Genomic DNA, 14,774 nt, shown 5'->3' with positions numbered 1-14,774 from the left:
ACCTCATAACCACTAGGAAGGTCAAAACTGAGTGAAAGAATAAATGAAAAATAACAAGAATTGGTGAAGATGTCAGGAAATCAGAATCCTCCTAAACTGATACTAGAGATATAAAATGGTAGTGCTAGTATAGCAAATAGCTGTCCAGTTCTTCATGAAGTTAAATGTAGAGTTACCATGTGACCTAGAAATTCCACTCCTAGATATATACTCAAAATATTTGAAAACAAGAGTTCAAATAAATACTTATGCTTAACTGTTCATTGTAGCACTAGTCACCATAGCTAAATGATGGAAACAACAGTCCGTCAACAGAAAAATGGATAAATTAAGTACAGTATGCCCATGTAAAGGAATATTATTCAGTCATAAAAAGAAATTCAGTACTGATATGTAGTATAACATGGATGAACCTTGAAAATATTATGCTAATTGAAAGACACAAGACACCAATGGCCACACAGTTTTGATCATATCTATATGAAATATCTAGAAAGGCAAACCCAGAGCTAAGGGTATAGCTCAGTTGGTAGAGTGCTTGCCTTGCATGCACAAGTCCCTGGTTTCAATTCCCAGTACTGCCCCCCACCCATAAAAAGGAAAATCCACGGAGACAGAAAGTAGATTTCTGGTTGGCAAGTCTGGAGATAGATGGGAATGGGCACTGCTTAATAAGGAAGGTATTTCCTTTTGGGGTGGTGAGAATGTTCTGGAACTAGATAATGATGATGGTTGCACAACATTGTAAATGTACTAAATATCGCTGAATTGTACACTGTAAATGCATCCTTTAAAATGAAATTTAAGTTATGTGAATTTAAGCTCAATAAAAATAATTTTTCCCTTCATATTTTTTATGAAGCCTGTAGGCCATCCACAGTCTCATCCAGCTTCTCCAAGACTGTCATCAGTGTCAACTGAAAAAAAACACTTGCAACCTGAATGGTTAGCAATTTTATAAGCCTAAACTGGGTGAGCTGTTCTAGTCAGTTTTTTTTCATTTTGTGGCCAAAGTACTTGACAGAAACTATTTTAGAGGAGGAAACGTTCATTTGGTGCTCATAGTTTCAGAGGTCTCAGTCTATAGATGGCCAACTCCATTGCACTGGGCCCAAAGTGAGGCAGAGCATCAAGGCAGAAGGCTGTGTTAGAAGAAAGCAGCTCAGAACATGGCACCAGAAAGCAGAGAGAGACTAAACTTGACTTATCAGGGACAAAATATATACCCCAAATGCACAGCCCCAATGACCCACCTCCTCCTATCTGCCTTCAGTTATCACCCAGTTAATAATTCCTATCAGGGGGTTAATTCATCAATTAGGTTAAGGCTCTCATAATTTCACCTCTAAATTTTCCTGCATTGTCTCACACATGAGCTTATGGGGGACACCTCATATCTAAATCATGACAGATTATGACAGGATTTAGTCAAGCACCACAAATGTCTAACATTTAAAACTACATCTTTTATCATTTTTAATTTGTTAAGAGAATGGAGAGTTCCCCAATATTAATTTCTCTAATACAACATACATCCCAGTCTATCATCATTTGTCCTACCCAAATGCATTCATTGGCTCATTGCATTCTGATACTCAACAAGGCTTGGTTAGTTCCTTGAAATAAGGCATCCATGCCTTACATTCTAAACCAAAGCTGACCTCTTGAATGACCACAAGTTATTTCTCGCATACAAATAGAAACAACCCTGTATTCACCTTTCAGGTATATGCAGTGTACCATAAGAAAGTTACATTTGTAAGAACATCTCAAAAACTAAAGTGCTGCCCCAAGGTGCTGCTTTTAATTATCAAAAGTAAAAAAAAGAATTTTTAAAGAACTCATACCTTTGTGTTGATCAAGATAATTGTTCTACTAAGAAATAAAATAACCAGATGTTTTTATATTCATTTACAACATTTAATCACTACTTTGTAACATAGATTTATAGCCTTTTGGTACAGTTCATTGCAGAATCCTTAGCGTCCTGGGCTAAATATTAAGTGCCTATAGTATACCACATTTATTGTAACATCCCAAAATGTTCCTACACATTTCCACATATATCGAAGAGGGTGCTTAATTCTCACTTTGCTTCAGAATGACATTATACCATAAAACATACCACTACATATGATTCTTAAAGTAGATTATTCCCTTTTATTCTAATTGGTTCATCTGTTCACTCATTGAAGGACATTTGAGTTGTTACCATTTTTTCTATTATGAACAAAACTGAACATCCCTGTACACATCTTTCGTATACATATATGTGTTTACATATAAAACACACACGCATATACACATGTACACACACACTCATTTCTCTTGGTTATATAATTAAGAGTGGAATTGCTGAGTCATTATACACTATAGGCATATATTTAGCTTAAGTAGCCTAGCACTTGCCTAGCATGCACAAGGCCCTGGGTTTGATCTCCAGCACAGCAACAAAACAGTAATACAATAAAATTAAGGGGCTGAGGCTATGACTCAGTGGTAGCGCACTTGCCTGGTGTGAGTGAGGCACTGGGTTTGATTCTCAGTACTACAAGTAAATAAATAAAATAAAGGTCTATCCACAATTAAAAAACATTTTTAAAAAGATAAAATAAAGTTGCATAAGATACTATATTAGATACCAATTAGAAGGGTTAAAAGACTGATGTTTTAATATTTTTAAATGATCTAAAAATTAGACTTTAAGTAAGACTTTCAATTTCTTATTTTTATCCAGCATATCTGCAATGATCTTTTGAATTTACAGATGAAGAAAAAGTAAGAGTGTCTGATTTTCCAAATTGAGTTTATATTCAGGAGCAGCATTGAGGCTTAAACCCGTAAATTCCCTTTTTCACCTTTGTCTACCCTTTGGCCCAGACAAAAGAAAGCTTTCAGATCTGTATTACTTTGGGAAATTGTTAGCATATTGTTTGCAAGATTAGTGAAGTATCTTTGCATAATATGACAACAAGGTCTGTATCAAAAAACTTCTCAAATACATACTTGAAATACTCAAATTTCTACTACTTTAAGACTAGAATAGGCAGATAATGTCACAGTCTCATCCAGCTTCTCCAAGACTGTTATCAGTGTCACCTGAAAAAAACATTTGCAACCTAATAAGCATGGTTAACCTTCAACGGGTTCTAGGAAGCAATTTGTTACAAACCTGCTTTGCAACATCATATTATGGTATAATGGAGTGAACAATGTGCAAGTCTTGGAGTCTGATGAGCTGAGCTGAATGAGTTCAACCTTGGACAAGATACTTTATCTAAGTTTTACTGTATTTATACAACAGTACTACAAATCATAAAATTATGAAAATTGAGATAAAAGTCAGATAATATAACAGAGATAAGTATCCAGGTTATAAGCAAAATTGGTACCTGATCTTCAAGGATAGGTAACAGATATTTTCATTTACATAGTTATTGTTTTAAATCCTTTCTGCAAACATTGTAAAATAAAGTTTTGCCTATCACTTCTGCTTCCAGTTCCACTTGTCCTATACAGACAAGGAGCGCTATGAAAATGAAGAGAGACCTGAGGTCCAGAAGCAAATGCTTATTGATATGGCCAAGAAGCTACCAGTTTACACAAGAACCGGGAGTGGAGGTCAGTGTATTCAATGTCAGCAAGAGAGGAAGTTCAGCAAAGATCTCAGAAACATTAAGTGATGTATGTTGTCAACCTAGCCCATTGTCTCTTTCATCTTCTGAAAGCCACTATGGAATTTTTTCTCAACATTTTATTATAAAAGTTTTAAAACACATATCAAAGTTGGGAGAATTGTAAACACCTGCAACACCAAAATTATAATCTACCACTAACATTTTACTATATTGCTTATATTGCATATGTAAGGACATATCTGTCCATATATCCATTCCTTTAGCATCTTCCACCAAACCATCTTATTTTCTGATACATTTCAAAGTAAATACCATGCATCAATACACACCCACCTAAATAATTTAACATTATTTTTTAGCAAAATTAGCATACAAAACATGTAAAAATCTTAAGTGTACAATTCATTTTTTCTTGAAAAGTAAACACAACCGTACAACTAAAACCCCTATCAACATTACCACCACCCCAGAAAGTTGTCATTGCCCCTTCCCAGTCAATCCCTGACCCACAGACAACCACTATTCTGATAGTTTTCTACTATAGATTAGTTTCTTCTGCTCTAGAATTTTATAAATTGGAATCATATAGTATGTACAATTGTGTTTGGCTTCTTTTATTCAGCATATTTTTTAGATTCATTCATATTTTGCATACTTTATTCCTTTTATTTACATTGTATATCATAGTTTAACCATTCACTGATTGATACACATCTGGGTTGTTTCCAGTACTTAACTAGTATGGGTCAAGTATCTGTGCAAAGAGATATTTTCATTTTATTTGGGTAAATATTCTCTATGGAATTATACTCTTAGATTTTATTGGTATGACTAGAACAGTACTTGTTGAACCAGTTCTCCACCTTTAAAATTTTGAATACAAGACTTCTCTGGCCAAACCATTCTAATATTTCTAATATGGGAGATTATGTTTCAAGCCTTAGAAAAGTATACTGTAAGGCAATTATGTTCATTCCCTCATCTTTTATTTATTCAACAAATGTTTACTAAGACACCGTATGACAATTGGGGAAATTTTAATTTGGTCTGCATACTAAGGACTTAAGATAACATTAAGGACTTATTGTTAATTTTGTTAGAGTAGTAATTCAATGGTTATGATTTTTTAAAGTCTTAATGCTTACTGAAATAGTTTTGGCTGGAAGTGACACAATGTCTAGTATTTACTTAAAATGCTCAAGTAAAAAGCCAGTGGAAGAAACATATTAAACAAAAATGGCATAAGGGTTGATAATTGTTGAAGTTGGATATGGTACCTGGGGTTTATTATTCTAGTGTTTCTACTTTTAGTGTATATTTGAAAACTTCCATAATACTAATTTTTAAAAAGTAACCAATGTGTATGACCACTATTCTAAACATTGGGAATACACAGCTGAACATAGAGTCACAAAGTTTCTTGTGGTGTTTAAATTCTAATGAAGAGAGAAACAGAAAATTATATAATTTTAGGCAGTAGCCAACAAAATAATATAATAGTGCAGAGGATACAAACTAGATGCATATGGGGTGAGTTGGGCTCAGAGATATAGTTTGTTTTATCTCTGTGTTTTTATTAACATAAAATAATTTTACATATTTATGAGATATAGTGTGATATTTGATACATGTATACAATGTGTAATATCAAATCAGGATAATTAGTATTTTTCTCTTTAAAGTTTGACATTTTATTGTGTTGGGAACCTTCGAACTCCTCTATTCCTAGCTCTTTTTAAAAAATTTTTTTAAATTTATTTTTTAGTTGTACTTGGACACAATACTTTTATTTTATTTATTTATTTATATGTTGTGCTAAGCATTGAACCCAGGGCCTTGCACATGCTAGGCGAGCGCTCTACTGCTGAGCCACAACCCCAGCCCCTCTCTTCTAGTTCTTTACAAATTAAATAATAAATTGTTTTCAGTATGATCACCCTACTATGTTGTAGAACATTAGAACTTATTTTTCCTTTGTAATTATATTTTGGTACCTATTATCTAACTTCCCTCTATATCCTTGCCTACTACTTTTCCTGGTTTCTATTGAGCACTTTTATATCCTCTACTATAAAATCAACTTTTTAAAAAATATTTTTTTAGTTTTAAGTGGGCACAATATCATTATTCTACATTTATGTGGTGCTGAGGATCAAACTAAGTGCCTCAAGCATGCTATGCGAGCACTCTACCACTGAGCCACAACCCCAGCCCATAAAATCAACTTTTGAAATTTGAGCATATAAGAACATGTAGTATTTGTCTTTCTGTGTCTAACATATTTCACTGGACATAATGACCTCTACTTCTATCTGTGTTGCTACAAATAACAAGAGTTCATTTTTTGTGGCTAAATAATATCCCATTATGTATACCAACCACATTTTCTTTGTCTATCTAAAGTGACTTTTAAAACTTTGCATTTGTTGCTAGTTTTTAATGATTAGAATATTTCTACTTAAAAATCCAGGTTTCTGGCTTCTCTTGAAACTAACACAGTATGGCAATAATTTGCCTTCCAACATGGCAAAAATTAGCTGGATCTGAGTAGTGGCAGTCCTCTTAAGAAAGAACATGAATTCTCAGATTCTGCACAATCCCCAACAGGCTGCTTCATTTACTACTCAAAATTCCCTAGATCCTTAAGGCATTTGTTTGTAGTCCCTATGGTAGAGTAATAGGAAAAGATTTTCTGAAGAAGTGCTATTTGAGCTGAGAGCTGAATGATAAAAAGGAACTAACCATGTGTATCTGTCAGAGTTCTCCAGAAAAGCAGAATCAGTAAAATGTGTGGTGAGTATATTTGTGTATGTATATGTGTGAAATTGGCTTGTACAATCATAGAAGCCGAGAAGCCCTGAGGTCTGCCATCTGAAAGCAGAAGAACCAGGAGTGCTGATATTCCAATCGGGGTCAGGAAAAATGATGACCCATCTCATGCAGTCAGGCAGAGAGAAAGCAAATTCTCCCTTCCTCTATATATTTATTCTATTCTTGTCCATAAGGAATTGGATAAGCCCCACCCACATTTGGGATGACAATCTAGTTAGTCTACTGATTCAAATGTTAATCTTACCTAGAAATACTCTCACATAGATGCCCAGAAGTAATATTTAACCAAATATCTGAGTACCCCATGACTCAGTTGACACATAAAATGAATCATCACCTCTTACTAACTTGGCATACATACACATCTCCTTAAGCCATACTTAATCTCTAAATAAAAACAACAAGGGCTGTGGGTGTAGCTCAGTGGAGAGTGCTCACCTACCAGGCAGGTCAGCTCTAGTCTGGTTCTCAGCACCACAAAAGAAAAAAAACTAAGACAATAATTCTGCCCAACATGTTACAACTATCCTGTGTACAACCAAAAACAAACTAAACCCTTCCCTATAAGACGAGGTAAAAGTCCTTCAGTGGTGTTTACTTTTCTCCTTGTAACTTCAATATTATGATATAAAATTAACAATACTCAAATACTATGATGTCAAGTCAATACATTTTATGTTATATGATAAGCAAATACGGGAAGGAAGAAAGGAAAGATATTTGAGATACACACCGAGAGATAGTAACAAAATAAGGAAGGAATACTTATGACAATTATAGTCCTCATTTCTGTAACTGGTCACATGGTCATAGCTGGCATTAATAACTACTTTTTTCCACTAGCCATTTTGTACTCCCTTACCTTCAGCAAGTACCTCAGCTGATCATAGTTCTTCACCTGGTGGGATGACTCAAGCCTTCATTCCTGAGGAGTCTAGTCCATAAGTAGTCCTATCTAAATTAGGTTTGTTATCGTTTTCTATTCTTCTAATCACAGGACATAGGAGTACTAAGAAATGTCCTAAAGTAGCTTCTTCCTTAGCTCTATTGTGGAGTAGTAGTCTAATTTCTCCTAAGTAGTTAGGATCAATTTTCCTAGCGAATATTGCAGCTACCTTCTTGATTTAGAGACATGAGCGTCTCCAAATGAATAGGTGTCAGTCTTAACTTGCAGTTCAACAGAATCATTGTTATGTCTCCTGGTGGAAGCATTCCTCCCTTTTTACCTAAGACCTCTAGACTAGCAAAGTAAAAAGTCACAGGAACAAGAAATAAATATTTTGTTAGTGGGTAACACAGGGTAATCATGAATGGTACAGCTGGGCACAGTGGTGCACTCCTGTAATCCAAATGGCTTGGGAGGCTGAGGCAGGAGGACACAAGTTCAAAGACAGCCTCAGCAAAAGCGAGGCACTAAGCAACTCAGTGAGACCCTGTCTCTAAACAAAATACAAAATAGGGCTGGGGATGGGGCTCAGTGGTCAAGTGTCCCTGAGTTCAATCCCTGGTCCCACCCCCCAAATAATAATGAATGGTGCCATTCCCATTTCCACCCTTAATTCCTGGATATGTGGATACTGTCTATCAGAAAAAAAAACAGTATCGTATATTGGATGTTTATTCAGATCATATGTAGCCTTTTGAATAACTTTGTCCTAGTCCCACAAAGTATTGCCACCTCATTGGCTCTGTAACTGACCCTTCAGAAGACCATTCCACTATTCTGTCAAACCAGCTACTTCAGAATAGTGATACACATGGTAAGACCAGTACATTTGATGAGCATGGACACATTGCTTTATTTGTCTTGCTGTGAAGTGAGTTCCTTGATCAACACCATTGCTGTGTGGAATACATGATAATGGACAAGGCACTCTGCAAGTTCACAGTGTTAGTTTTGGCAGAAATATTGCATGTAGAAAAACCAAATCTTTATCTAGACTTTCTATTCCAATAAAAACAAATGCTTTCCCATCTATGATTGAAGCATTCTAATATAATCAACCTGACACCAAGTACATTGCTGATAATCATGGGTAATGGTGTCATATTAGAGGTTCAATTTTGTTCTCTGCTGCTGGCAGATTGGACATTCAGCAGTGGCCAAAGCCAGGTTGGTTTTGGTGAATAAAAGGCCATGTTTCTGAACCCATGAATAATCTCCATCTCTGCCACCATAGCCATGTTGTCCATGAGACCATTGGGCATTAATGGGGTGATTGTGGAAAGAGACTGACTGGTATCCACAGAACAAGTCATCATATCTGTTTGGTTATTAAAATCCTTCTCTGTTGTGGTGCTATGATATAAATGATTGTGAGCCCCCACCCCTTCATACATTGAAAACTTAAATGTGGATGGTAATAGGAGGTGTAGCCTTGGGAAAGTGACAAGATCATGAGGGTGAAGCACTCACTAATGGGATTAATGCCCTAATAAAAAGGCCCAGAGAGCTGTCTTGCCCTTTCACCATGTGAATAAAGAGCAAGTTGGTGCTATCTGTGAAACGGGCCCTCCCTCACCAGTACTAAATCTGGATTTCTTGGCCTTCAGAACTTTGAGAAATAAATTTGTTGTTCAGAAAGTATTCAGGCTGTGGTATTTTGTTATAGCAGCAAGTTAAGACTGACACATGAAATCAACCTTTAGTGAGCATTCACATGAGACACAAACATCTTTATAATGTTTTTGCATTCAGAGAGGTCTGTTTACATAACTCTTTTCCAGATCTCCTTGTCACCAATTTTCAAGTTTTATTCTTTCCAAGTCTCCAATCATCCATCCAAACCAGTGGCAAAGGACCAAGAATTGATATATCCTCATGTGCCTGGCCATTTCTCCTTCCAAGCAAATAAAAGTGTACTGCTTAAAGTTCTGCCCACTGGAAGGATTTTTCTTCTCTATTGTCTTTCAGGTATATCCCAGAAAGGGATTGTAGTACTTTAGCTGTCTACTTTCAAGTAGTGTCTGCATATCATAGAACCCTCTGTGTGTCAGATATGAGCCTTCTCTTCCTCTGTCAGCTAATGGTAGGAAACTTCCCATGAGACCATGCAAGCTGGGAGATAGAAGGTCATATAGCAGGAATAGGGGCTACAGATATTTGGACTACTTCTTCATGTTACTTACGTATGCCTTCAGGGCCTACTCAGGCCTGGTCATATATATACCACTTTAGTTTGAATGTGGAGTATTGCTCTGCATACCCAACTTTATGGCTTGGTGAATCAGATAACACCCAGTTCATGATGAAAAACTCATGTCACATGGTAACTTGGTGACCCATGGGTAAGGATTTTATCTCTGCTAAGCCCCAGGAACAGGTCAAGAATATTTTTCAAAAAAAAGAATAGCTATCTGTGGAGAATGGTAGGGTTTTGCTCCAAAATACTAAGGGTCTGCACTAAAATTTCACCTATAGGGCTCTACCAAATGCTGTAAACAGCATCCCTATCTTTCATTGATACTTCAAGCACAATTTTATCTGCTGGATCATGTGGCCCAAGCAGCAAAGCATTTACACAGCAGCCTGGACCTGTTGTAGAGCCTGCTCTTATATCTGAGACCCACTCAAAATTAGCAGTTGTTCAGGTCACTCAGTAAATGGGCTAGAGTACCAAACCCGAATGAGGAATTTGTTATCTTCAAAATCCAAAAAGAAAGGCCTACTTGGCACTGTGCCTCTTCTTTTGTTGTAGGAGGGGCCAGATGCAACAACTTACCCTTCACCTTAGAAGGGGTATGTCAACATGCCACACATCATTATACCCCCTAGAAATTCCACTGAGGTGAAATGTTCCTGAATTTTCATTGGATTTATTATCTCACCCAATGGATACAAATGTCTTACCAATAAGTATAGAATAGTTGCTACTTCTTGCTCATTGGGTCAGATCAGCATAATGTCATCAATGCAATGGACCAATGTGATATCTTGTGGAAGATAAAGGTGATCAAGATCCCAGCAAACTGAATTATAATATAGCACTGGGGAGTTGATATGCCCTCAGGGTAGGAAAGTAAAGATGCTTTGCCAGGCAGAAAGCAGACTGCCTCTAGTGGATCTAATAGACAGGGTTAGAGATAAAGGAACCTGCCCAATCAATAGCAGCACACCCGGTACCCTCAAGCAATGAAGCCATATCTGACAATTAGGGTCTCCATATGGTTAAGGTTACAATAACTTATCATAATTCCTCACAATACATGTCTTCTGCATAGGCCAAATAGGTAAATTGAATGATATGTAGTAAGAGTAATCACCCAACATACTTCAAGTCCTTGATGATGGCACCAACCACTGCAATCCCTCCAGGAACACAGTATTACTTTGTCTTACCATTTTTCTAGGTAGAGGCAAGTCTACTGGCTGCTACTTGGCCTTTCCCTACCATGATAACCCTCACTATACAACTCAGAGAATCAATATGGGGATTCTGTCAGCTACTAAACATATCTACTCCAATTATACATTCTAGAAACTGGAGAAATATCCACAGGAGGCATTTGGGTACCACTGTGCCTGCTGTGAATCAGACCTGAGATAAAATTTTGTTGGTCACCTGACCTCTGTAAGTTCCAACTCTGACTGGTGAACCACAATAACATTTTGGGTCTTATGGAGTTAGTGTCACTTCAAAGCCAGTGTCCAGTAGCCCTCTGGAATGATGCTTTTATTTCTTTTTCCCTAATGCACAGTTGCCTTGGTAAAAGGCCAAAAGTACCTTTGATGAAGAATAGTGGAAAGTTGAACAGTATAAAATTTTAGTAGTGTTGGTAATATTCTAGTGTCTTTCCTCACAGGAATACAATCTCTCCTTTATGCAAGGGCCTCTGAGTCTGTGAGCTGGCTCAAGCCATGACTACTTTTTTTAATGATTCAAATAAGACTTTTGTTCACTCAATCTAGAACATTTTTGCTTATATAGCTCAAGTAAGAATTTAGTAGGCTTTCTACCTATTTCACTTCTAGAAACACCATGATTCATTAGCCAAAGCCATAAATCTGCATGAGTTCAGACTATTCTAATTGCTATTTTGACTCTGATGACCATAACCATAGCTGCATCCACCTTGCTTTTTGTGGCTGAGTGCCACCACATGATCCAATTACTTCCATCACATTAGGTTTCCCAGTTTAGTGACTACAGCGAGAACTGACATAGAGACAAGAGCAGTCAAAAAGCTCTTCAAGGGCTGGGGTTGTAGCTCAGTTGGTGGAGCGGTTTGCCTAGCATGTGTGAGGCACTGGGTTTGATCCTCAGCACCACATAAATATAAATAAATAAATGAATAAACAAAGGTATTTAAAAAAAGCTCTTTAAGCATTCTTAGATTCCCCTCATAAATTTATTTCTCACAGTATTGGTAAATGGTATGTCTTATAGACCCTCTTAGTGTGAGTGAGTAGGTATTAAATGACAAATTCATCCTAACAGTCCAATTTCCTTAAATCTTTGAATCCCTACCTCTACATTAAAACAAGGAAGGTATGGCATTTCAAATTCATTTACTGTGTGCCATATTTTGTTCCATGTTTCAGCCAATCAACCAGCCAAACTCCTTGAGCTGCAACATTAATGCAAAATCTGCTCAGTGGGCCTGTATCAATACTTTTGTCTAGATCTAACTTTATATTCCTTCCACCATTATTTCAGATCTTCAGTATCTATTCCCACACATGTTCCCTAGATATCTATCTGTACAAATTACAAAATTCAAGTAATTCTTTTGTAGTCTATTATACCTCCTCATGGATCAGAACTATATCAGGAGAGATGATGGTAGATCAATCTATGGCATTGACAGTATCTTTAAAAATGTGCTAAAGGATCCAAACATGAAAGCCTCTCTCCTTTCATTCTTGACTTAATAATACCTCTATCTTTTGTCATATACTCTTTATCAATAGGAATGAACACAGGAATCTTTTGAATTATTGGCCTGTTGTGTTGAATCAGTTATATGTGCTTAATATACACTGTAAGTGGAATTATTATATTAGCTTAAATTATTTAGTTTTTATACTTAATATAATTACATTATACACAGGCAAACTCTATCAGTGAACATGAAAAAAAAATTAGAAGAAAAGGAAAATAGCTTTAATCCAAGAGGATGGAATTAAAGAAAGGAGAAAGGGAGGAACTAATGGGCAGGAGGGATTTTTATATCAGACCTACAGGGCGAATAGAAACCTGAATGAAATAATCAGAAAAACTGTACAGGTAACAGCCCTGCCATTTACTTGCTATGTGGCCTTGAGCAAATCACTTGATAAGGACCAAGACTTTACTTTTTTTTATCTGTGAAATGGTCAATTGAAATTATTGAAAAATTCTCTTCTATTTTCCAAATTGTCTTGTTTTGTTTGCAGTGTTGGGGATTGAACCCAGGGTCTAGCATAAATTGTTATTCTAAGTTTACCATTTTGTAGTTTTATGCATTTATGAAATTTAGCCTCGTGAGACAGGAATTAAATTGTGAATCCTTATTTCCAGATAGGAGAGTTTCAATAAATAGAGACTAAATGATTTCTCCAGATCCCTCAAATAGTTGATAGTAGTTTGTTTAGTTTGTTTGATAATATGAAATCTTATGGTCTGATATCTAAATATGAAGCCTTTTCCTGTATTCTCCTGAAAGGTGCTTTCAAGACTGACTTAATAAGAAAAGAAATACATAGCACAATTCTTCTATATGATTGACTTTTGCTTGGCAACTTGAGATGAGTGTGACCATCTGTGGGTAGTGTATAACAAGCCATCCCAGTAGACTAATAAGATATGAAGTCTTACAGTGAGCCCTAAGAAATGCTAACCGCCTTATTTTTCCTATAGCTGTACGATTCTGTGACCGGTGCCATCTGATCAAGCCAGACCGCTGCCATCACTGCTCTGTCTGTGCCATGTAAGTGACAGTAATATTCCCCCTGGGCTGAGCTTGGCTACTGATGGTTGCCTAGACAACAAAATGACTGATCCTAACATGCAACCATGCCTAGATAAGAGCATTTCCTTTCAGTCATAATGAGTACATGCCAAACACCCTCACAGGAATGATGATGATTCAAACTATTCTAAAGATAGAAAGAGAAATATAATCACATTTTAAAAATAATCTTTTTATTTTAGAACAGCTTTAGATTTATGGATTTATTATGAAGATAGTTCTCATATGCCCAACACCCACTTTCCTCTATTATTAAAACCTTCTATTAGTATGATATATTTGTTACAATTAGTGAACTAGTATTGCTACATTATTTTTAACTACAGGCTATCCTTTGTTTAGAGATCCTCAATTTTTCCCTAATGCCCTTTATCTGTTCTAAGATCCCATCCAGAATAACACATCATATTTTGTAGTTATGTCTCCTTAGCTCTTCTAAGCTGTGACAATTTCTCAGACTTTACTTGTTCTTGATGATCATGACAGTTTTCAGGATTAATGGTTAGGTATTTTGTAGAATGTTCCTCAGATGAGTTTTTTTTTTTTTTAACTCTTTCCTCGTGATCCTTAGACTGGGGTAATGTGATTTGGGGAGGAAGACCATAGAAGTAAAGTGCCATTCTGATTACATCATAGCAAGGGTACAAATAAACATGACTTATCACAGCAATGCTAATCTTTATCATCTGCCTCAAGTAGTGTTTGTAAAATTACTCTCCACCCCCTCCCTCTACTGTACTCTTCAAAAAGAAGTTACTATGCACAGCCCAACTACAGGAATGGGAAGTTATACTTCCTCTTCTTTTTTTCAATAACTTTATTTTATTTATTTATATTTATTTTATGTGGTGCTGAGAATCGAACCCAGGTCCTAATATGTGCTAGGTAAGCACTTTACCACTGAGCCACAACCTCAGCCCCTCCCACTTTTTGAAGATGGAGTGTCTGTATAAATTATTTTGGATTCTTCTGTATGGGAAGTGTGCATTTTCTCTCCCATTTACTTATTTAGTCAATCATTTATTTATCTCAATATGGAGGCATGAATATTCATTTTTCTATTTTGTGCTATGACCCAGTACTACTGTATTTATTTAATTTGTGGCTCAAATTGTTCCAGCTTTGGGCTTCTTTGAAAAGAAAACTCAGATGACTCTATATGTCATGTTCCTATTTCTACCTCAGGAGCCTTGGTAGGCTCTTGTGTGCCATACAATACAAGATTACAGGAAGTGTATTTATTGCATTAAACTACTCTGCTTCTTTTTTAATCAACAAAAATAAGTCCTAGCTTTGTAAAACCATTTTATGTTAATATATGTAATCTTCATGCCTTTCTTCTTGTATACCTTT

The 14,774-nt window shown here is 36.2% G+C and overlaps 1 protein-coding gene across 2 annotated transcripts in view; it reads left to right on the top strand.

Annotated features, from left to right (window-relative positions):
* Positions 1-14,774, top strand: part of Zdhhc15 (zDHHC palmitoyltransferase 15) — a 94,437-nt gene that overhangs the window by 41,598 nt on the left and 38,065 nt on the right. For both annotated transcript variants that reach the window (XM_005337490.5, XM_040281766.2), the window contains exons 4-5: positions 3,501-3,621; positions 13,310-13,379. In XM_005337490.5, the coding sequence (XP_005337547.1) occupies positions 3,501-3,621; positions 13,310-13,379 (191 nt within the window). The remainder of the gene's footprint in view (positions 1-3,500; positions 3,622-13,309; positions 13,380-14,774) is intronic.

This window comes from Ictidomys tridecemlineatus, chromosome X, assembly GCF_052094955.1.
Source record: "Ictidomys tridecemlineatus isolate mIctTri1 chromosome X, mIctTri1.hap1, whole genome shotgun sequence".
Taxonomy (NCBI): Eukaryota; Metazoa; Chordata; class Mammalia; order Rodentia; family Sciuridae; genus Ictidomys; species Ictidomys tridecemlineatus.
The sequence above is the reverse complement of the archived record's forward strand: the minus strand, read 5'-3'. Positions and strand labels throughout refer to the sequence as shown.